This window comes from Anser cygnoides, chromosome 2, assembly GCF_040182565.1.
Source record: "Anser cygnoides isolate HZ-2024a breed goose chromosome 2, Taihu_goose_T2T_genome, whole genome shotgun sequence".
Taxonomy (NCBI): domain Eukaryota; kingdom Metazoa; phylum Chordata; class Aves; order Anseriformes; family Anatidae; genus Anser; species Anser cygnoides.
In genome coordinates this window covers 154467192-154492159 of record NC_089874.1, presented here as the reverse complement: position 1 = coordinate 154492159, position 24968 = coordinate 154467192, and the positions used below count along the sequence as shown (strand labels likewise).

At 38.3% G+C, this 24968-nt stretch overlaps 1 protein-coding gene across 2 annotated transcripts in view; it reads left to right on the top strand.

Moving 5' to 3' along the window:
• Window positions 1-24968, top strand: part of ADCY8 (adenylate cyclase 8) — a 128318-nt gene that overhangs the window by 20343 nt on the left and 83007 nt on the right. For both annotated transcript variants that reach the window (XM_013197352.3, XM_013197351.3), the window contains exon 2: window positions 7136-7285. In XM_013197352.3, coding sequence (XP_013052806.3) covers window positions 7136-7285 — 150 coding nt within the window. The remainder of the gene's footprint in view (window positions 1-7135; window positions 7286-24968) is intronic.

The following is a 24968-nucleotide window of genomic DNA, read 5'->3' as shown; positions in this document are numbered from 1 at the left end:
GCTGCTTCCAGTGTGTTTCTCTACTATACAGGCATTTGTGCTGTGCCTTATCAGTTTTGTTTGTTTGTTTGGGCAAGGCAGGGAGAGGGGGAAGGGCGGTGGTGTTACAGGATCTACTCTTGGTTAGACCGCCCAGGTAATTTAAAGTAATTCTGTAGTGCATGTACTGTGGTTTCAAGTTTACATATATTTTGAAAAGAAAATGGAGATTCCTATCTGAACTTTTTATGTTTGCCTAAACACACTAAATGAGGTGACATTTTTGGACAATAAAATGATGACATCTGGAAGGTTTGGCATTAGATTTCTTCTTTTAATTACACTGCAATGCAGCTGTCTTGAGAGCAGAAGGAGAAGATACCTACCCAGCAGACAAAATACTGAATAGGGGAGGTTATTCACCAGAAAGAGCAAGACCGTTCATTCTAAACAGCATCCTGTGTGCAAAATGATGACGAGTGCTGTGAACAGGAGATATGATCACCAGATATCATTGTGTAGCTCAAGATCAGTTCCTAGGTGAGGGTCAGAGAGAGGGTTCAGCAAACTATCCTGTAGCCATAGAAAACTGTTCCTAATGATGAAAATTTACCCACCTCTGTCTGTTCACGTGTACGTATAGGAAACGACCCTAGTATGACAATGTCGCAGACATGTCTACTCAATTTAATATCCATAAAAAGTACCAAAAGGTTATCAGCAGTCCCAGAATAGATGTTTGCTGTTGTTGTAAAGGTTTTGTCTGAATCCTAAATTTTAGCCTGACTCAAGTGGAGTTGGATGTGATGTGCTGAAAATAATTTGACATTTGTGGCTGTTCAATGGCACTAGCAGGGTTATGTATTTGCTTGACTGCCTCTGTACATCACTCAAGTTATGTCAGCTCTTACGTGTCTGATATGATATGATTTTCCTGGAAGATCTCTTGTACCACACTATGTTGCAAAACATGGTTGATAGCTGATCTGCCAAATTGTATGGTTTGAGCTACCAGTGAACTATTTACTCAGACATTCAATTTTCTACGTTTCTAATGGATTCAATGATATGGAAAGAGCAAGAAGGAAATAGCTATTTCTCTAACAGCAAATTAAACCTCTTATTCTGAATATTAAAGGTATGTATTTCTGAATTCTATCTTCAACTAGAATAATTGATTTTACACAAATATGTCATTTTTCAAAAGGAAAATGGTCTTTGTTTTCCAAATCATTAGCAGTGTAGGAACAATAGGTATGTTAAGATACTCTGAAATAGCATGGAGAGGACCATGGCTGAGACCAGTTATTCCCATTGTGGGCAACCTATTCATTCCTTGGGGTACACACTATATTTTGTTAGACAGGGCTAACCACCCTTGGAGGCTACAGATTTCATGCATCTTAAGGGCCAGACTGTGCTCCTAAGTACATCATGAAGTCCTCTAGTGCCAGTTTTGGAAGCAAGAAGACCAAGATTCTTAAAAGAGCTTTGCTCTCCTGGAGGCCTGAAAGAAGGTCTGAGTTTTTGAAGAATCAGCTGATGTTCCTATGGGAGCTGTGCACAGCTGAACCATAAAACTCAGTTCTAAATGAAAAGGCTTTATATGCAGGAGGTCGTACTTATACAAATAGCTGCTTTCACATTTAGCAAACCAGGGTGAAGCACCCCTCTTAATCAGCACGGTCTGTGCTTGACTAAATTTACTATCAGTAAACAACAGCTCTTTTTCTCTCCCCGTCTTCTCAGATACATGCTATATTCCTAACTTTCAGTAAATTATATATATTTGGATCAGATAAAAGACTTAACACTCACTCCAGCTGTGAGCAGCAATAAAAGAGCTGTTGTACCATTGGACAATGTAGAGGATCAGGAACAGATGAGCTTTCTGGAATATCAAGGCAGCAGTTTGGGCACTTTTGTGGGACAGGTAGGTCTCCAATAGACTTTGATGAAGAAGTACTCATAATCTAAAACAAACACACATTGTCATTTAGCAGAGTCCCAGGAGAAGTCAGATGGAGTGAACATGGGAAATAAGAAAACTCTTTACAAGGTGGTTTAACAATAAAGCAGCAATGATTTTGGTTAATGAGTTGGCAGCAGTGCCAGCTATGAATACTCACGTGCTTCCTCTCCCTGTGGAGGCTGTGCTGTGAACTCAATCAGACAACTGCTCTAGATACGAAAATCACTGCCAATGCCAAGTGTTTGTTTTTTAAGTTGGCTAAGTTCCCTGATACAGTTCACAGTAGGGTCCCACAAATAATTGATCTGACACGATAAAGAGGAAGCTGTGCTGAGGGATCAAGGTGGGCAAGAGGCGCACAGAGATACAGGTACTTACTGGTTTTGCTGCCAAGAGCTTTGATTCATAAAATCATGGTCTCAGCTGGAGATAGAGGCTTGCTACAGCCCAGCAGTGAGAGAGTGCTGGAGTCTGTGCTGCCAGATGTTCTTGTTCTATACAAAGTAGAGCATTTTGGTCTCAAATCCCACACTTCTCATGCAACCCTCAGCTCATTTCTGGTGATCAGTTCTTATAAAAACATAAATTATTTCCCCTCTGTGTAACCTAGGAAAGGGGGTAGATGGAGAAGGGAAAATGGGGAGGTTTCTGAGATGTGTTAGGTACAAAATCCAACCTTGTGGCAAGCTGCTATTTTTAGTTAAACAACTAATTATGAATCAAAATGCTTCTCCAAACCTAATTAACCAATAATAATTACCATAGCAACCAGTTCTTTATGTGGCACATTCTGAAAACACTCTTAAAGTAGCATAACAGCTTTACTTTCCTAGTTTTCCCAAAACAGCCAAGAACCACTCTAATCTGTTATTGAAGCCAATCTTAAACCAGAAAAGCAAATAGTAAAAGAATTAAATAATTTCCCACAGGCTCATTTCAGGAATTAATGAAATTCCTGCTCTTTAGTGTTAATCTTTCTTGAGAATGTCCAGCTAAAGATTATGTAGAAAATAATTTCTTTAATTTTCAGCCGTGTTTTGGTGAGATTAGCCCCAACACTGTTTTGTTTCTATACAGAAGAAAAAAAAATCATCTGCTAAGAAGCTTAACAATAGGTTTATTTCTGCAGAGCATGCTAGTTTTATTTGTTTGGTTTTTTTCTTCTGTCTGCACTTGGGGTGATAACACAGAAAATTCAGAGTTCCCCCATATTTCAGAATTTTTTTCTAGGCTTTTTCAGCTTTCTTTCCTCCATCTCCAATGTGCTTTCCATATAAATGTATGCTACCTTTGGCTGAGCTATTCATGATGAAGATTCTCTGTGGTAGTGACTCTCTTAGGGTTAGCTGACCGTCAACAACATATTACCAATCTTTTGGATTTGTTGAATATTGATTATTTACTGCTCCTTAGGTTAAGAGCTCCTTGAAGTGCTGAGTTTAGTTAGGCACTATGCATTGCAGAAATGTCTATAACTGGCAGGTCTCAGAAAGCACTGAATTAGGAGACTTTATAGCAGACCTTATTGATTTACATTCCCTGATGGAAAAATGCACTTTTTCAAAGAGGAAACACATGGCAGAATTCAAAGAAACATCAGTTATGATTTTTGAAGATCTAAAACTTTTTGACACTTGCAAACTCCTCCCTAACTCACTCTCTGATTATAAACTCCTGGAAATAGTCATAAACTCCAAATCAAGACAAACTCAACTAGTTTCTCTTAACAGAAATGCCTACTAAATGCTGGTTTTATGCATAACCCAGCTCTGCTCTCAACAGCTCAGACAAAATCCCTCACCAGTACCCTTCTGAATTTCCAGTTTCCTGAACTACATTCAATTCTGTTGTGATAATCTTTCTGTGTTTGGGATTCATGAACCACTTCGCAACAGTCTTTTGAGCTCCTTCACTGTCTTTTTAATGATTTCTCGTTTCCCTGTTCCCTTACTTTACTATACTGCACCTACTTTGATTAATACTTCCACCTGACCAGCTGTGTCCATTGCCTTTTAATTGTTTCTTTGCCTGAGATCTGGTTGTTCCTGAATTCACTCTAAATATTATCATGTTTTCAGCTACCCCAGCAAAACCCTTTTCATACAATGAATGAATGAATGACAAATATAGATGAATTGGTCAGAATCCATGTGTACTGTCAAATTTAAATTTAAACTTGTCTGACCTGTACTTTCTCCTTTCATTGCCTTTGTGTTTTTTTCACTTCAACTTTGCAAAGTACCCTAAGGTGCCTCTATGAAGGATACTTTATAAATGTAAATTTGATTTGACAAGTGATTTCTCTGTGAACTAAACTTTTAATCATCTCCTCTGAGAAATGTGGAAAGCAAAGTTTTGGAGTAATATTTTTTATGGCTATTTCTAACCATCTGCATGATCTTGTCAAGTAACTTTCTTTAGCTGTATTCATCCTGCTTTCAATCATGTGCAACTGCAGGTTCAGCATGGACAGTGCAGGTCCTGTTACACAAAGATTCCCAAGCAGCATGGTGATGGATGCTTATTTGTCTGCAATTTTTAAATATACAAGAAGCAGACCTCCCAGAGCTCTATTAAACATCAAAATGTGTCACTCATGGCTTTCCAGATTACCTGATATTTCTGCTATAGCTACTTATTTGAGTTCTGTGCAAGGTAAAAATGGACTAAAGGACTTTTAAATGTGAAAACATTTTCCTTTTTTTCACCCTATACCTCAGCTTTCCTCCTGTGTGAGCACTGATTATCTTCAGGTCAGTCAAAAAGATCTGCATGCATCTTATAAAATCATAGTGTACCCTGGACTGTGGCCCTGATATGCAAAAGAAAATCCTGCAAGACTTCTGGAATTGACCACTGTAAACAGCAAGAGAAAGGAGTGACAATGAAAGACTCAAGTCTTTTATGGATTTTATTTTTATTTTTTAATCATTATTATCATTTTTATTAAGAAGAGACACAGATTGACATCTTTGCAAGGCAGAACACTTGCCTCTTTAAATTTGTTTCAGTCAGATGACTGTGTAAGAAAAGCAAATTCTGCCTCTGAATAAGCTGCAGTTTTACCTGTAGCATGTTTTCCATAATTCCCTTTGTCCAAATCAAGTTATGTACTCATGAAATCTAATTGAAGGCCAAATTCTACTGCATTTGCTCTAAGGAGATCTGCTGAAGTGAGTGGCACTAGTCTTGAGTATTAGCAGAGACAGGTGACTGAACTAGGCTCATGTGGATGTTACAATTGAATTTGCAAGTAAACAAGAATGCCCTGACACTAGACTTCTGCTTGTTTGTTTGTTTTTGTCACCCTAAACCCTAGCTTTCCTAGTGTGTGTGCACAGATTATCTTCAGGCTGGTCAAAAGGATATGAAATGTTGTCTTCTCCAGCCACCCACAGCTGACTTCAGTCGTGCTGAACAATGCAATCAAAACTGGTCTTATCTCATGTCAACCTGTCATACACTTACTAGCAGCCTGTGGCAGAAAGGAGTTATCTCATGGGTTGAATTACTGTATTTTCTGTTTTATAGTGGAGCAAAGGTGGAAAGTGTTGAGTGGAAACTGGCTGGTCTCAGGCACATTATCTCCAGACAAACAGGGTAAGGTGGAAGAAAGGGAAAAAGCAGTAGAGAGGTGGAATTGTGACAAACACAGTGAGGCTAAATAGTCTTGAATTCCTCCCTTTTTTAAAGGAAAGGCTGAGAGGAGGTATGATATAAGTCAGTAAAATCAGGTAAGTTGAAAGGAAGATGAATTGGGAATGATAAGTTGCTGTTTCTTGTATTATAAACATGATGTGGCACTCAAAGAAATGATAGGGCTGTAAATTAAAGAAAAATAAAGGAAGCATATTTATCACAAAGTGCCTAATTAAATTGTAGAAATCTTTGTCATCAGATGCCATAAGGGCCAAAGGTATAATTAGCTTCAGAAAGATATCAGAGAAAAATGCACATGGTAGATCTACCGGGGGCTGTTGAGCAGATGGATGGAGTATGCCACCTCCAGCTCAAAGGTGCTGTAAACCACAGGATCCTGGAAGCTAGGAAGATGCAAAGATCATGCTAAACAAGCCCTGTTTCTCAAAAGCTTTGCCTAGACATCTATTATTGGCAAAGGTTAAACAGAACTTCAGCTGGAGCCAGGATATGCATTCTTATTTAATCAAGGCATATAAATTGTAAATGAATTCCCTGTACTATCCTAGAACAATGCTCCAGATTCAGAAATATAGGAATGCATAAAGCTGAAGTTTCTGCCAAATGCATTTAGTCTGATATCAAATCTCACTTCTGTAACCCACATGAATGTGAGGAACGAGACTTGCAATCCTTAGGCACAGCATCACAATGAGATTAGGGAGTTTTGCTAAATGTTTTCTATTGGAAGAAGCAATATGGATTTCAGAGCAAGTGATTATAAGATAACACTACAAAAATACAACTTCTAGACCATGAACAAAATATTTTCTTCTTATTCAACAACTGCATGGATTTTACAAAACAAAACAAAACAACAACAACAAAAAATAACCCCTACTACACCAGCACCTTCTACAAGGAATGACTGTAGATTTTACATAGGCATCAGTGAAGAAAAGGTTTGTGTACACAGGCACAGGCTATGCAAGCATTTGGTTATGCTTTCAGCTTACCTTGTTGGATGGTTCAGGATTCAGATTGTGCAAGCTTGTGCTTTGGCATCAGCTGAAAATGAATTTATTTAATTTGGTCAATAATAACAGAATAACTATTATTACTGATAGTAATTCTTAGCTAAATGACACTCTTTGTTTTCCTTAATATGGCTTTGCTCTCAAACTAAACCATGAAACAAATCACAAAGTTGCTTCTACAGAAAAGGCAGTGCACAAACAAATTGTTAATTATGTTTGTAATCATTTTTGACTATAGCCCTGTGAGTCAGTTCTTGGAAACATCATTTGTGGTTCAACTAGAGTTTAATGCCCCCAAATACTATATATTTCTTCCTCGAGGCAGAGAGAATTTTATATGTTTGATGCCTTTAATTAAGATCCAGGGGATTCTTCTATGCAAACTTTACTAACCATTTAGTTTTACAGCCAACATGACTGCAGAGCAGTCATTCTCTCTCCTTCTATTTTTTTAAACAGATTTTTTTTTTCTGTTGCCTGATAAAATCCTGCTTGTTGTTCATTGCAGATAGCGGCTCAAGCAGTGTTATTTATGTGTATGAACACCGCAGGAATCTTCATTAGCTACCTATCAGACAGAGCACAACGTCAAGCCTTCTTGGAGACCAGAAGATGTGTAGAAGCCAGACTGAGGCTTGAGACAGAAAACCAGCGCCAGGTATTGGAGAAACATTCTTATTTTTGTATTAACTGGAATTGATAATTGAACAAGACCAGGCTGCTGGCTCATTTGTAACCTTCCTGATTCCAGTGTGATGTCACCTGATTTGTGCAGGTTAAGTGAGATGATTGCTGTTATTTTGCTGTTGTGTATCAATCTGACATGACATTTTAAAGATTTTCTTTGAGAAACCAGGCGAATAGTGAATGGCTGTTTATTGTCATTTCACCCCACAAGAAGAAGGGGCCATCATGCGAAGCAATAGCCCACAGGTGTTAAAAAAACTTTTCTTTACACAAGTGGGATTAAACTGCAAAACTAGATGTTTCAGCATGTTTTGGATACGAAAAGTTCATATCAGTTGAACTAAGTTCATGGAAGAAAACTCTGTCTGGGCAGAGAAAATCCTAAAACATCACCTTTGGCTCACAAATCAGTTTTTGGAGCTGTGATGCCACAGCAGGGAAGTATCACTATATGTTTTCTCTGTTCTGAAGCTCTTCTCAGATTTCCTTTTGGTCACTGTGTGCAGTAGCATACTTGACTAGGTGAACATTTTGTCAAAGCTGATGCAATTGTTCTTAGGTACATCATCATTTCCAAAATAGAACTGAGGCATCCATTAAAAGGAAGTTCGCTACATATTAATTTGTAACAAGGCAGCAGAAATTATATGTAGTGTTATGCATATTTTGTATTCCCACTGAAATATCAGAAGAAGGTTCACATGCTATTTTAGAACTCACATTGAGATCAAAATACAGCCAAAATATATACAAAATATATTGTGTTACACTGTTCTTTCTTTCTCAAAAGAATTCATGTTGTCCTCCTGTATGGATGTGTGTATTGCTTTGCAATTTTATTTAATACATTAAACTATGCTCTCATTAAGATATCTAGGAAAATGTCATGTTTTAGACTTTACATGAGAACTGAAGCAATGCCTGTGCAGGGTGATGCCAGTTATTTATACCAGAAAGTCTCTCCAGCTGTAGCTGACTAGGAAGGCTTTGAGGGAGAGCTGGATTCTCTCTAGGATGCTCTGTTCTCATTTTAACGGCAGGACTAGGACTACATTTTTGTGGCTTATGGATTTTGTGGGCTTTTTTTTTTTAATCTCTCTTCTTGTCTAATCTTTTGTAAATTAACATTGTGTAAGGTTTACTTTCATCATTGTTTCCTAGAGTTCATTGTAAAATTATTTAGAAAACACCACCAGAAAATTCCCCTGCTCCAGATGATTCTGAGGATTTTCCATTAGAATTATTTTATTTTCTCAGGGAAAATGAAATTTCTATGAAGAAAATATTTTTTCCTGAGAAATTCAATTTTGTTGAAATGTTATTTCCTATTAGGAAAATGAAGACAAGATACTTCCATTTCAAAGGGTTTTAAAAACAAACACACACACACACACAGGTTTCTTTCAGCGTGGGTGAAAGTAGGGGTTGAATCTGAAATATTTGCTTCTAGTCAGTGCTGGACTGTGCATTTTTTCTTGGCCCAGTGTCTTGCAAGATTTTGGGGCTGAGTTCTTCTCTGAGGGCAGAACTTCCTGCAGTCACTTTACCGTGGTTGAGACTCACCTATAACCAAATAAAGTAGTGTGCTATAGGCATCATATGACTGGAAATGCATAAGAGAAAATATAGTCTGGCCAAGCACAACACCAAAAACAGAAAACACAGACGTCTGGACACTAAATCAAAGAGATCTTCTAAAACTCAATTTAATGATAAACTAACCCCAAAATTAGGAACAAAACATTTTGATATATTTTCAATAACTCTGTTGGAACGTTTTATTATGCACATCTCTATATAAATATATTTTGTGTATTTCGTAATTTAATGTATTTATACTGTATATTCCATATTCTATATTATGCTTTATATAGTAATGCAAATGAAAAGCTGAAAAGTACATATATTATATTGATACATTTTAAATGTATATAGAATCATAAAACCATAGAATCATTAAAGTTGGAAAATACCTCCAAAATCACCTGATCGAACTACCCCCCTACTATCAATGTTACGCACTAAACCATGTTCCTAAGTAACACATTCAACCTTTCCTTAAACATCCCCAGGGACGGTGACACCACCACCTCCCTGGGTAACTCATTCCAATGCCTAACCACTCTTTCTGAGAAGAAATTTCTCCTAATTTTCATCCTGAAAATATTGTATAATATGCAATATATATACACGTATATATGTTACAGATAATATACATACACATGTATGTATTTTATATACAAAATATCCCCATTTGTATTTGGGACAACAACAATAATGAAATATTCAAATTTCTTGAGGAATGGACAGACTTTTTCCCTCAGATTTCTGTTTTTTCCCTTTGATTCTGAAATAGTGGCTCATTTAAGCAATTTTTTAACGTCTTCTTTAAGATGACTGTCAATGTCACACATTGGGTGGCTGCTTTTTTTGAGCAGCTTGATCATGCTCACTTGATCAGTATCCATGGGCAGTAATCCAAAGACTGCTAGTACTTTTTTTTTTATCTTCCAGACATATTTATTTCATGATACAGGGGATCTGTAGTTCTTCTAACACATGACTATAAAAATTATATTACCTGTACATGTACATTTTAGAAAGGATTAAATCCTGATGAAGTTTAATAAATTCATTCTATGGCTTTCCAGTGAACATATGTGATATAGGAGTGGGGGTGGGGAGAGTGCACAGGCCAATAGCTGTGATGTGGCTCATGAAATTTTCTACAGATATGGATAAGGAGCTAAAAATGTGGTAAGTAAATAAAAGTATAGTTATTTGTGCATTTCTTCCAGATAATAATTCCAGGAATCACAATATAACTTTAAAGTAAGAAAAAAATAAATAAAAAGCAGAAGGTATGAATTAAATATTTCCTCCTTATTCAATAACTGCATGGGCTTTTTAAATGTATATATATATCTACTTAAAAACTAGATAGCTAAAATTTTAGCTAATATTCAATAAGGAATGTGCTAAAGAGGTGAAACAATAAGAAAACAAATATTCTCTTTTCATTTTGAAGAGACTATTTTCTTTTGACATAAGTGTTATGAACTATCTTAATTATTGTTTTCAATAGGTCCTCAAAAGTAGATGTTCTCAAAGTTACACACTGGTTTTCCCATAACTGCAAGAATCCTTAATATGACTGAAAACCTGAATTCCATTCCACTTTGATTTATTTCTCCTGTACTTCTCATAAGCTGTCTAAACTTAAGGTTTCTTACAGGAAGGTCAAGCTTCTTGTGGCTTTCAGTAGTGGTACTGTTTCCTTTTTTGGTAATAGGTGGCATAATTAAAATCTCTAAAGTTTTGTTTCCACCCAACATGTCATACATGACATGTCATATGAAGTATGACAGGTTGCAAGATAAGTCCCATATGGTCTGGTTTTGTACTAACTTGGTTTAAAACAGAAGACCAGCTAAGCAGAAAAAAACATGAGTCAAAAAAATGAAAAAAAAAAAAAAAAGAATGGTATGCCATTTCATAAGTATTTGCATAGGAAGACTCTTTTTTTTTTTTTTTTTTTTTTTTTCCCCAGTTGTAAAGTTTATATAAATACTTCAGGTATACTTATGTTCATTACTGTACATTGAGAAAACTAAAAAATCATTTCTGTGCTCTCAAAATTACCCCTCAATATGCCTTATATTTATCATCTCTAATTATCCGTCATTCTAATAACCCTAAATGCTATTGTTATCATTATTGAGCATTACATAATGCCTAAAAGATTCAGTTATGGAAAGTCATCAGTTTTGTGGCAAATATTTTATACTTTATATTTTAGAGGCAAGAGAGAGGTACTATTATACACATGAAGGTGTACAAGAAATTAGAACTGCTCAGTAGGGACCTGCTTGGGTTTCATGAAATTTTAAGAATTCCCTAATGTACGTGCAGATTTCCTGGAATACAAATATAAAGTTTGTAACATATTACCTTTTGTCTTGTGGTGGAAAGCAAGAGATGATATTCTGTATTTCCCGATGATTTTCATCTTGAGAAGCTGAATTATTTTTCAGTGGAAGTAGTCTCATTCTTTCATTTGTCATTATCTTTTTTTTTGTAGACTGCATTGAAAATAGAAGTTAATACTATCAAAATCATAGTTTGTCCAACTATGGGGAAATAATGCTTTTTGTTTGTTTGCTTGTTTGTGCACTCTGAGCTGAAATTTTGACAAACGTGATTTTTATTTTTTATTTTTTTCCCCCACTGTCATTTTCCATCAGCCTGCAATCTCTTTCTTTTTTAGGGTTTCAGTACTTATGGACTCCTGGCTCTGTTTCAATATGGCTATGTTTTTGTTTTTTTTTTCCAGTTTGATGGTCAAAGTAATTTTGCTCTGGAGAAAAGTCTATGTGCCACATTATGCCCTCAACCATATAGCTGTAATTCTGGATTCACTCCATTGATTCACCCATTGTTCATAGAAAATATCCTCAGGTGCAAGTTTAGCTTTCAGGTTGATTCACTTACTGCACAGGAGGAAGAGGGTGAAGTGTAGTCCTGTATGAAAGGAAAGATTCATAAAGAGAGAATTTTTTCAAAGCTCTTAAGTGACTTAAATTCTAGCTTCCATGTTTCAAAAACTCTATACAATTAAGCATTTAAATCTTTTCTGTTCCATCCTTCCTTTCCCATCACTCCATCAATTGTTGTTATTTTCAACAACACTTTTCAGTAAATTTTTCAGAAGTATTTCAGAAAGTTCAGAGTTTCAGTCATATTTTCAAGATTAACTACTTCACTACAGATCTGGTTTTTGTTTCAGTTTGGTTTTGAATTTTTAAGCAATTGAGGTTGTTAATAAAAACATATTAGCAGTTTCAACAGTAATGTGCTTCCTAAATCTAATCACTATTATAATAAAGTGAATTGTACCATGGATACAAAAGAGAATTACTCCAGAAGCCATTGCTAACAAAGTTTATGCACTTAACTGTACAGTACTATCTGTGTGACACCATTTGGAAATCTCAGCACTCTGTGAAACTGAGGGAACATATGTGTCCACTTCTTTCTCTATTTTCATTTCAAAATTATAATTTTGGTGAAGATTTAAAACATCTTACAGCTTGGCTTAATTAAATGAGACTCCACCGCCAATGACTACCAGAAAAATTATACCATGGAAAGACAGAAGGATTAGAGAAACAAGATAAAGAAGGCAGAAAGATAACAAGATATTATGTTGTACAAACAGTCTTAGTTTACCAGCTATGGACTAAACCATTAATATAAATATTTTCTAATGAAATGTAGTTACCTGCTTGTGTTTAAGATACATAGTTATATCAAACAGCCAAAAATGGCATCCATAAAATATCCTCCAATTTTGTTTTCACCACATGGTAATTATGTATAAATGAGGAATGTGAGGTTTTCAGTTTTGTTGAATCAATTCTTCTTCAATGACATCATCACTTACCATCACCTGTTTAAAAAATTGTTTCAATATTTTTATTTGGTACCTCTGTATTTCAAAAATGTTTACACTCTGCAGTGTTTTGTTAACAACCAGTTCAAAAACATTGTCTTCCTTTTTATCTTGATTTTATTGTAAAGGCACAGCAGGTGATTCTGATTTCATTATACCTAGGCAATGAAAATGGAAAGTATAACTTATTTTCTTAATTAGCTACTGTAAAACTTTCAAAAACAAGGAATATATAATTTTCCTCATTTTAAAAATGTTATGAAGTTGCCCTCAGTGAAGAACAGAAACCTACATGACATTTCATTTTCATTTCTATTTCTCTTCAAAACAAAATCCCTAATTTCACATGAATGATGTATTAAATCCACACATACGTTGAAATGATGTCTTTAGAATGATTTGAATTTGTAAGGCCTCTATGATGTCCTTACTTGCTCTTTATCCAACAATTCGAATTTGTTTGAAATCTGTCTAACATTTTAAACCGTCATATATAGTCGTTTATTTATAAATAATTTCTCAGATAACAGTCTACCTCTTCCTCCACCACACATACATACAGCAAGCTATATCTATCTGAAAACAACTATTAAGCAAGGAGGTGAATATTTTGACTTAACAAAATTTCCTATGACTAAAAATGTAATTGGAGTTGTAACTGATACAAGAACATCACAGAAGTTAACTTGCTAAATAGCTTTAAAACTCATTCCAGCACATACTTCTAGCCTTAGAGGTTTTTTAATAAGATCTCAGTCATATAATCATTAAGGTTGGTAAAGACCTTCAAGACCACCTGGTCCAACCATCACCCTACCACCAATGTCACCCACTAAACCATGTCCCTAAGCACCATGTCCAACCTTTCCTTAAACACCCCTAGGGACAGTAACTCTACCACCTGCCTAGACAACCCATTCCAATGCCTGACTGCTCTTTCTGAGAAGAAATGTCTCCTCATTTCCAACCTAAACCTCCCATGGTGCAACCTGAGGCTATTCCCTCTAGTCCTATCACTAGTTACCTGTGAGAAGAGGCTGACCCCCAGCTCCCCACAGCCTCTTTTGAGGCAGTTGTAGAGAGCAAAAAGGTCTCCCCTGAGCCTCCTCTTCTCCAGACTAAACAACCCCAGTTCCCTCAGCCGCTCCTCAGAGGACTTGTGCTCCAGGCCCTTCACCAGTTTTGTAGCCCTTCTCTGGACACACTCCAGGGCCTTGATGTCCTTCTGGTACTGAGGGGTCCAAAACTGAACACGGTACTTGAGGTGTGGCCTCACCAGAGCAGAGTACAGGGGAACGATCACCACCCTGGTCCTGCTGGCTACACTATTCCTGATACAAGCCAGAATGCCGTTGGCCTTCTTGGCCACCTGGGCACACTGCCGGCTCATGTTCAGGTGAGCACCAATCAGTACCCCAGATCTTTTTCCTCTGCACAGCTTTCAAGCCACTTTGCCCTAAGCCTGTAGCATTGCATGGGGTTGTTGTGGCCAAAGTGCAGGACCCGGCACTTAGCCATGTTGAACCTCATCCCATTGGCCTCTGCCCATCGACCCATCCTGTCCAGGTCCCTCTGCAGGGCCTTCCTACCCTCTGGCAGATTGACACTTCCCTCCAACTTGGTGTTGTCTGCAAACTTACTGAGGGTGCACTCAATTCCCTCATCCAAGTCATCAATAAAGATATTAAAGAGGATGGGCCCTAATCCCTAGGGAACACCGCTGGTGACTGGTAGCCAGCTGGATTTCACCCCATTCACCACCACTCTCTGGGCCTAGCCGTCCAGCCAGTTTTTAACCCAGCAAAGATTGTACCTGTCCGATCCATGGGCTGTCAGCCTCTCCAGGAGAATACTGTGGGAGAACGTGTCAAAGCCTTTACTGAAGTATAGGTAGACTACATCAGAAGCTTTTCCCTCATCCACCAGGCAGGTCACCCGGTCATAGAAGGAGAAGTGGTTAGTCAGGCAGGACAGAGTGCACCTTCAGCAAGTTTGCTGACAACACAAAGCTCAGAGGAGTGACTGATACACCAGCGGGCTGTGTTGCCATTCAGAGGGACCTCGACAGGCAGGAGAATTTTGCAGTGAGGAACCTCATGAAGTTCAACAAAGACAAATGCAGGGTCCTGCACCTAGGGAGGAATAACCTCATGCACCAGTACAAGTTGGGAGATGACCTGTTGGAAAGCAGCCCTTTGGAGAAGGACCTGAGAGTCTTGGTGGACAGCAGGCTGACCAGCAATGTCAGCATGTCAGCAATGTGCCCCTGTGGCCAAGAAAGCCAATGGTATCCTGTGGTGCATTAGGAAGAGTGTTGTCAGCAGATCCTGCCCCTTCATTCATCCCTGGTAAAGCCTCGCCTGGAGAGCTGTGTTCAGTTTTGGGCTCCCCAGGACAAGAGGGACATGGAATTACTGGAGCAAGTCCAGAGGAGGGCTGCAAAGATGATTAGGGGACTGGAACTTCTCTCATACAAGGAGAGGCTAAGAGAGCTGGGCCTGTTTAACCTGGAGAAGAAAGACTGAGAGGGGATCTTATCAGAGTGTAGAAATATCTGAACGGAGGGTGTCAAGAGGATGGGGACGGACTCTTTTCTGTGGTGCCCAGTGATGGGAAAGGAAGCAATGGTCTCAAACTGAAGCACAGGAAGTTCCAGCTGAATATGAGGAAACATTTCTTTACTGTGAGGGTGACAGAGCAGTGGAACAGGTTGCCCAGAGAGGTCGTGGAGTCTCCTTCTCTGGACATATTCAAAACCCACATGGATGCCATCCTGTTCAGTGTGTCCTAGGTGACCCTGCTTGGCAGGGGGATTGGACTAGATGATCTTCAGAGGTCCCTTCCAACCTCAGCCATTCTGTGGTTCTGTGATTCTGTGAAAACATTACCTTTCTGAAAGATTTAATTTGCATAATTTCTGGTAGAGTTAGAGCACATGATACTGTTTTATAAAAGAAGAATTTTCTCTGCAGTTGTTCAAGATGACAGGTGAAATCAGTTCATATCTTTGTGACGCTTACTTTCATCCTCCTGTGAGGTGTTTCTTCTTGTTCTCATGGCAGCAGATTCTGCATCATTCATGAAAAGAAAACTCTCTACCTGGTGTGCAGAGAGCTCACCAGCAAAGCTGCACTGACACAGCTGTGCTAAGCTATTAATGGAGACTAAGACAAAAATCAGAAAGAAATCACCCATATTTTTAACCCCTGAGAAGCCAAACAAACTGATTTATTCTACTCTAACACTACATTGTTGCCTACAGTGAAGTTACCCTGTGCTAAAAGGTTCTAGAACCACAATGCAATAATCTCTTCATCTGATTTTTTGCATCCCTCTCCAATATGTTCTTTACAAAGCAGACTCCTTTCTCTTCAGGCATCTTCTGAAATTTCACCAAAACAAAGTCCTTTTATATGAAAATAAAACGCCTTCTCAATGTCTTCCTAAGCATTATTTATGGCTTCTTGGGTGTCTGGCATACTGTCAGAGACTGACCTGAAGGTTGGAAGAAGGAGCAATTAAGACAGAGGGTGACTGGGGGAACAACCACTGTCTGCCTTTTGTCTTGCAAGGATTACTCAGGAGAGAAGGTCCAAGCTGGCATCATACTTGATCCACCACACTTCTGGGGATGCTTCCAGTCAAGCTGGGGTTAAGACAGGCTTCTGTGGGCATAATTCTCAATTTCGTCAGATTTATGGGGAATAATAAGAAGAAAATTTTATTCATTAAATGATCTAAAAAGAAGAGTCCCTTATAAAAATACCCTAGCAGACTTCTCTTCCCTGTAAGTCCTACCACTGCTTTACTGGCAAACTGCATTATAGCTGATCTCTTTCTCAGAGAGTATTCCACAAATTCAATTAAAGCTCAGTTTGAAAATTAAAACAGCTTGGTTATTATTTCATGTGATTTCTGTGAAGGATTTGAACTCAAACATTCTAATGGACCATTTGACTAGGCAAGCAGAGGGTTGGTTTCTGGATAGGAACTCAACTTCCTCCTGTTCATATGCGGCTTTTAGGACAGAAGAAGGAGAGCACATCCCTTAGTCTCCAGAAGTCTGCTGCCAGCCTATTTAGTCTTTCCTGTTCTCTGTGGAACAACATTAATTTTGTCTAAATCTCTTCTCCATTAGAAAATTGTTCTGTCTGACCATTTGTTTCCCTTCTACTTCTGCTTCCTGAGGACTATTTCGCACTTGCCTCTGCAACAGTCTCTATTTCCCATAGCTTTAACGGGCCCTCTGCAGACTGATGAATTCTGTGTTTGTTTGTTTGTTTAAAGAAGCTTACATGTTTTATCAGGCTCTTACAGATCTAGATTTTAATCAACCATCAGTACTTTGCAACCTTTAAAGTCAGAACAGATTGGGCTGAGATTGGAAAGGACACTTTAAGAGGGTTAAACACTATAAAGTCATCTTCTCTGATATTGGTGCTAAGAATATAAAAGTCCGTCTAAACTGTTATGAGGATAAAGTTCAGATTTGGTTTGAAAAACAATAATCTGAAGTTTAGAGGTCACATGAGTTTTAAACTAGTTTTAAATGCTTCATAAATAAAAATTGTGATCACAGTAATTGAGCTTTTATTTTCAGAGAGTAAACAACAACCTTGCAATTAAAAATTCTGGGGAAACCTCTGGTTAGACATTACATTTAAGCCAGTTTTCTTCTGTATAGGAAGCTCAGAGTGTTGAATGTGAGATGCTCAGAAAGGTTTCCCAGTTCGTCAGACTTTTTTTTAATAGAGGTGCCTTTCTCTAAAGATCCCTGATCTCAATAGAAATTTGTTCTTGGAATTGCTCTTTTGGTATTTAGAGGGTCATACTTGGTATAAAAACTTAGGGGGTAATCCAACGGCTGAAGGGATATGCAGACTTTATATTGTTGTTCTTAATTCATATTGTGATTCAGAAGCTGACCTAGGTCCCTTAACAGATTTTTATTCCTTATATAAAATAAAATAAAATAAAATAAAATAAAATAAAATAAAATAAAATAAAATAAAATAAAATAAAATAAAATAAAATAAAATAAAATAAAATAAAATAAAATAAAATAAAATAAAATAAAATAAAATAAAATAAAATAAATAAAATAAAATAAAATAAAATCATACACACTTATTCAGACTTGAGAAGATAAGACTGAGAAGGAATCTTATGTTTACAAATATCTTATGTGTGGGAGATGGAGGAATATAGACAACTTCTTTTCAGTGGTTTGTGGGGACAGGACAAGGGACAATGGCCACAAAATGGGTCACAGGAAGTTCTGCACCAACATGTGAAAGAAATTCTTCACAGTGAGGGTGACAGAGCACTGGAACAGGCTGCCCATGAAGGTTGTGGAGTCTCCTTCTCTGGAGATATTCAAGGCCTGTCTGGATGCCTACCTGGGCAACCTGCTCTAGGGAACCTTCTTTGGCAGGGGTGTTGGACCCGATGATCTTTCGAGGTCCCTTCCAACCCCTACATTTCTGTGATTCTCTGATTATGCTTCTGTTGGTTCCAGGGAACACATTACAGGACCAACACATTCATTCTCTACATCTTCATGTCTCAAAATACCCCATCTGGTCACTTCCACTTTCAGTAGAAAACACATTTTGCATGTCAAACTTTAGGTGCTGTTCCTTCACATTCTGCTTGTCCACACTCAAGAAATTTGCTGGTGATGTTTGTTTCTCATCCTCAGAGTGCAAGACCCAGATTTTGCTTTCAAGTAGAATTGTAAGGCAAAATCAAGATAAAAATCATGCTTTGCCTTCTCTTCCATTACTTGTAAATCTGGACTAGTCACATGGACACAAATAGAGTAATGAGATTTACAATCAACGCTACAGAGTTCAGAATCAGACACTAAAGTACAATTTATAGAGGGAAAAAATAACCCTGAAGAGTGGCAGGACTTCAGGCATAGAAGTTTTCCTTAGAAAATATTGGTGAGGAATAAAACTGCTTCCCATCTCTTTTGGATTCACTAGTGATAAAACTACTTTTGAAAGCTTTTTTTTTTTCTTTTTCTTTTAAATCTCTAAAGCTGTTCAATTACTTTGTTCATCAATAGTAAATGGGACTCATAGCTCACTGATCAGTATTTGGTGGCCTCTGACTTCTGTTTTCTCAGCTCCTTGCTAAGGAAATAGGTGTCTAATAAAGGAAGAAAGGGGAAAAAAAAAAGAAAAAAAAAAGCCGTTATCACAGCTACCACTGGCTCATGACCCATGCTGACTGCCTCAAGGAAGTGAACAAAGGTAAAACGAGTAAGGGGAATGAAATAGTTTAAGCCCCCTACAGTGATGAGACACTTCTGCCATCTGGTTTGCATTGCAGTCATCTCTGCTTAAATAAAGAATTCCAGGCTCCAAACTCATCAGGCTAGCACCTTTCCTGAGCTGTAAATAGACTTACCTGTTTTAAGGTCATTTTTATTTCTTGTTCAGGATCAGAACTTTACACTAACTTTCCTTAATACCCTGGAATGACTACAGGAGTCTTTCAAAAGTCCTTGTAATCATCATAATTAATAGGGATTCTGATGTCCTGATAATAGTTTTAAATTCTTTGTAAATGAGCAGTATTAATTCTAAGCTAGCCAGAGGCAAGTCACTGATGCAATTGTTAAGATCATTTAAGGTAAGATAAAAATTTTGGATTAGGGTTTATGAATAGGTTGAACATCTTTCACATCATCAGTATTTAAGTACCCAACTACAAGTCTATTAAAAAGGATTTGATTTTCACAAAGTGACCATTGTTCCACCTCCTGAAACTTCCCAGGAGAAGTTTTATCTAGCTTGTGCTGTTTAAGATTGGGGTCTTGTAAGTCTCTCACAAGAGACATTGTTTGGGTTCCTTGTTTTGACCAGAATGTCATCCTAGCTCTTTTTCATCTCTTTGTTCTGCAGAGATTTAGTCATATAAAGCCGAGAATAAATGGCATGTGGGCTTGCTTTCTGACATCTCCCATGTCATTATCTGCATTAACTTATACTGTTGAGAAAAGTATATTTTGTTGAAGTGGTCTAGTAATTTCTGAAATGGCAAATAAAGTAACAAAATGGGAAAAAAAAATCTAAATAAATAGAAAGTACAAATAGTGCAGAAGGATTACATGATGATTCAACAGCAGCAAAGTCAAAACAGCCCTAGAAAAGTGAAAGTGCACCAGGACATAGAACTACAGACATTAAAGTCAGATGGGACCAACCTGATCTTTTAGAACAAAATTGACTTGTAGCAGCCATTTTACTCTCCCATTTTATTCACGTAAAACAAGGAATAGTTTAAGATTATGCCATTATGGAATCCATCTGCAGAATATGTTTCTTTCTTCTGTTCTTAAGGTATGCCTTTGACTTTCCTGTCCAGACTAACTGGAATTTATGGAAACTAACATGTTAGATTACAGTACAATACTTTTGTTATTTGTCATATTTCCATATAAATATTTTTATTCTGGATATTTTACCTCTCTAGAATCACCTAACACAGAAGAAGAAGAAAAACAAAACAAAACAAAACAAACAAACAAAAAACATGAGATTTAGAAAAACAATTACAAAGCCATAAAATTTGCCTTGCAATGTACTGAGTATGTGTTTGGATTACTGCAGCGCTGGAGAGTATCGCTTATAAAGTTTCATGTCAACAAGACAGCATAGTAATACATGTTGGTTTGTAACGCCTGCTTTTCTCAGTATGTCTTTGTTACATGATTGGTTTTCCCCTTGGAATATGTCTAACATGCTCTTCATCTAAGAAAATCATGTTAGGATCCAGAGGATCTGAGCTTATTAACCATTGCAGTATATATATATACTGAATTCAGCACCTGTATTTTCCACTGCTTAAGTTAAAAGATAGCTCAGATGAAAAAGCAGTGTCAGGAGATCATTTTGTGATATAGCCAAGTAGATCTAATAGGTGGTTGCTGATGTCAAGGAATGTAAACTTGCTCCCTGCAGCTCTTAGTTCCAGATGTGTTCCCCTCCACTCCTATGCAGGCTAGTTCTGTGTGTGTGACCTTATGGTGAGCTGACCATTGAGCCAGTACCACGCAGAGTAAACATTGGCTGCACTTAGGTTCAAGATTAATAATTTTACTTTTAAAAATACTTTTATTTTTTTTCTAAGTATTTTATGGAGGAATACTATTTTTCAATTAAAAGATACAGCAGCTGAAGTAACGGGGACCGTTCCAAAAAAATCTCTCAGCAGGAAGTATTTCCACCACCTCCCAGCATGATACAAGATAAGCTAAGTTTTTAAGAGTCCAAAATGATATTGGAAAGACATGAAAATACAAACTGGAAGCCCTAGAACCAGAATTCTATGGCTCAGGTTGCATAGGGCAAGCAGGCATTAAGATTGCAATATCCTTACATGTTCGGTGAGAAAGGAGCCTCCTTTGACACCTGACAATAAACTTTTAATCAAGGTCTGCCAGGATTTTGTAATGTGGCTTCAGGTACTTTTATCTTCCAACCATTCCTCCCCAAAAAAAGCAAAGGAACAGCAGTATCTTGCAATCCTTCCCTCTAGCATGTGCTACATTATACTGTCTCATGCTGTTCTGGGCAATGTTATTGAGGAAACAAATGGATAAAATGTTCTTACAAGAAGGTTGTGGAAGAAGCTTCTTCCTTCTCATGTCACCACAAACTTCATAATACTTCTCAGTTAACAACTAATTAGGCACCATTATAAAAAGTCATGACTCTTATGAACACTGGGTTATCAGTTTGGATGAGACCCTAGATTGTATTGTTTCATAAAAGAGTAACTGGAAACAACAAAAACCAAAAGTCTCCAAAACCTCCTCTGTGATCTGGCCTTCTTTCTCTCTGAGAACAGCAGATGCCTGAATGGAATATGCAACCAAGGATGGGATAAGTGGGAATGGTAACTGCCTGAATTCCAATAAAATAAAGTTGAGATAGCTCATATCACATATTACAGCAGTAAGTAGAAAAACCTAATAGGCAACCTCATAACCCCGTGAGTCTGAACGTATTAGTTATTGCAGTTCTTTACATATTTTTTAATTACTTGCTATTGTCTTGATAACACACAAGAAAGAAAAGCTGCAAATAGACTTTCCATTGTGCACTAAGAAGGAAGGAATTTCTCTTTAGAGCTGTTCATCATAATGAAAAGCATTAATTCCCATTTTCTAGAGTGGCATCTCCAGTAATTACATTTATTCTGAACAGTGTCGCCTTTTCAGTAGAAAACAATACCATTTTATCTTCTTTCCTTAAATGTAACAAAAGCTTATGCATTCCAGAAAGGCTAAAAACATTGCTCTGAACAGCACTTTCCTCATTCTGTTAAGTTCAGCGATTAAGAATATAGTGCATCCATGGTATTAATTACAAATATTGTTAAGACCAAGCTTGACAGTTCTGGCAAAATGGTTCCTAAAAAATCAGGATGGAAAATGTGGAATGTTTTCTTTAGAATCTCTGCCATATTTAACGTTTTTTAGGTATGTCCATTCCATTTTTACAAAACTGCATTGGGGATAGCCAAAAGCAAGTCATACCCAAATCAAAATACTTCCACCCACAAATATCTATGGGTTCATTCATCTGAAAGTACATGTAGAGGAGGAAGAACGAAACTTGAACTATCCTTCAAATAGTGCTTTTCATCCCTGAGTGAAGCCAACACTGATAAAGATTTTGAGAAACAACGGAAATTCCAGGATAGTATACACAAAATTTCAGCCTTTGGCCTTTACCACCTAAGGAGAGCTGGTACTGGGAGCTTATGCAGACATTAGACCCTGCTGGGGTGATGTCGTTCTATATTCTGCAGGAAAACCTTGGGGAGTTTGGTCTTCCAATTGACAACCCCCCTGCAGGCACCAGATTGCTTGTTGATATTTTGTGCCTGTTGGTATTTTGTTCCCTTTGATCAGCTCCAGTGGAAAGGTCTCCAGTTCTGTTTTTATTCACAAGACTTGAGACCTCTTGTGCTGGTTAATTGACTGTCCTAAAAACGGTTCTTACAGTGGTTATTTACTCATCAGGGACTTGTCCCACTTTGCTGTGAATGTGCCCAGCTACACTTGTGTCATTGAAAGTATGGTTGATACCCCCCGATGAGGGACACAGGTATCACTGTGCACAGACCGCAGGGAAGTTGTTCAATAAAAAATGACTATTACAGTTGCATGAAACAAGAAGTGGGCATTAGAGGAAGTGTGACTGTTACAATCTTGGGACTTTAAATTGACATGTGTGACTCATGAAGTTATCTTCCTTTATCACTAAAGTATTTACTTCGCTATTCCTAAATTTTCCTGAAGAAGTGGATAGAGTAGGAGTCAGCTCCAGATTTGGGCACCTCCTAAGCTCACTGACTACATGAGCTTTACATCCCTGAGTTCCCACTACAGTCACCTGAGATCTAGTCAATACAGACAATGGAGCCCAGGGAAACCTACAGAGACACCAAAGTAGATTTATATCTGATCCGTTGAGTAACTCTGCAGACTCACCGGATATAATGGAATCTGAAGCATCCCTGTATTCATCAAAGTTCAGTTGTTTGAATCCAGACGTGAATTATAACGTTTATTATATTTAGTGGTTTCTGCTGGTATGTCTCTTTTACTTGGTTACTCTTTGGGTTAAACATTATTTTCATTATTTATTTATTCATTTCTTTATTTACTTTAAAATGTGACCACTCCACCTAAAAGACTAGAGTTGACCTATGTCATGAATACTTAATAGGATAATAGATCGTTAGTTCTTTTGTAACATGCCTTTGCTGCTATCTTCTTACATGATGTCATTTCTTTTGAACAAATATATCTCTGTCCCTTTTCAAACCACGTACCACTACTGCTGCTCACCTTTGAATTGTCTCCACTTACGCAATTGTTCAACTAGCAAGCTTTCAGCAGAGCTAGATAATGTAGTTTTTTCACCTTGGAGTTCATGACACTTCCTTATTAGGTCTTTCTCTGAAAAAGAGATTTTTTTATTATTATTACTATTCATGTCTTTCCATCTTTTTTTTTTCCATCTATTTCCATGTCTTTTCCATCCATATATTCCCTTCTATGACCAAGTGACGCGCTTGGTGGATGAGGGAAAGGCTGTGGACGTGGTCTACCTTGACCTTGACCTCAGTAAGGCTTTTGACACCGTTCCCCACAACATTCTCCTCGAGAAACTGGCTGCTCGGGGCTTGGACTGGCGTACGCTTCGCTGGGTTAGAAACTGGCTGGATGGCCGGGCCCAGAGAGTTGTGGTGAATGGAGTCAAATCTGGTTGGAGGCCGGTCACTAGTGGAGTCCCCCAGGGCTCGGTACTGGGGCCGGTCCTCTTTAATATCTTTATTGATGATCTGGATGAGGGCGTCCAGTGCACCCTCAGTAAGTTTGCAGACGACACCAAGCTAAGTGCGTGTGTCGATCTGCTCGAGGGCAGGAAGGCTCTGCAAGAGGATCTGGATAGGCTGGAGCGATGGGCTGAGGTCAACTGCATGAAGTTCAACAAGGCCAAGTGCCGGGTCCTGCACCTGGGCTGCAACAACCCCAAGCAGAGCTACAGGCTGGGAGATGAGTGGCTGGAAAGCTGCCTGGCCGAGAAGGACCTGGGAGTATTGGTGGATAGTCGGCTGAATATGAGCCAGCAGTGTGCTCAGGTGGCCAAGAAGGCCAACGGCATCCTGGCCTGTATAAGAAGCAGTGTGGCCAGCAGGTCGAGGGAAGTGATTGTGCCCCTGTACTCGGCTCTGGTGAGGCCGCACCTCGAGTACTGTGTTCAGTTTTGGGCCCCTCGCTACAGGAAGGACATGGACGTGCTCGAGCGAGTCCAGAGAAGGGCGACCAAGCTTGTGAGGGGTCTGGAGAACAAGTCTTACGAGGAGCGGCTGAGGGAGCTGGGCTTGTTCAGCCTGGAGAAGAGGAGGCTCAGGGGCGACCTCATCGCTCTCTACAGTTACCTGAAAGGAGGCTGTAGAGAGGTGGGGGTTGGTCTATTCTCCCACGTGCCTAGTGACAGGACGAGGGGGAATGGGCTAAAGTTGCGACAGGGGAGTTTTAGGTTGGATGTTAGGAAGTACTTCTTTACCGAAAGGGTTATTAAGCATTGGAACGGGCTGCCCAGGGAGGTGGTTGAGTCACCATCCCTGGAGGTCTTTAAAAGACGTTTAGATGTAGAGCTTAGGGATATGG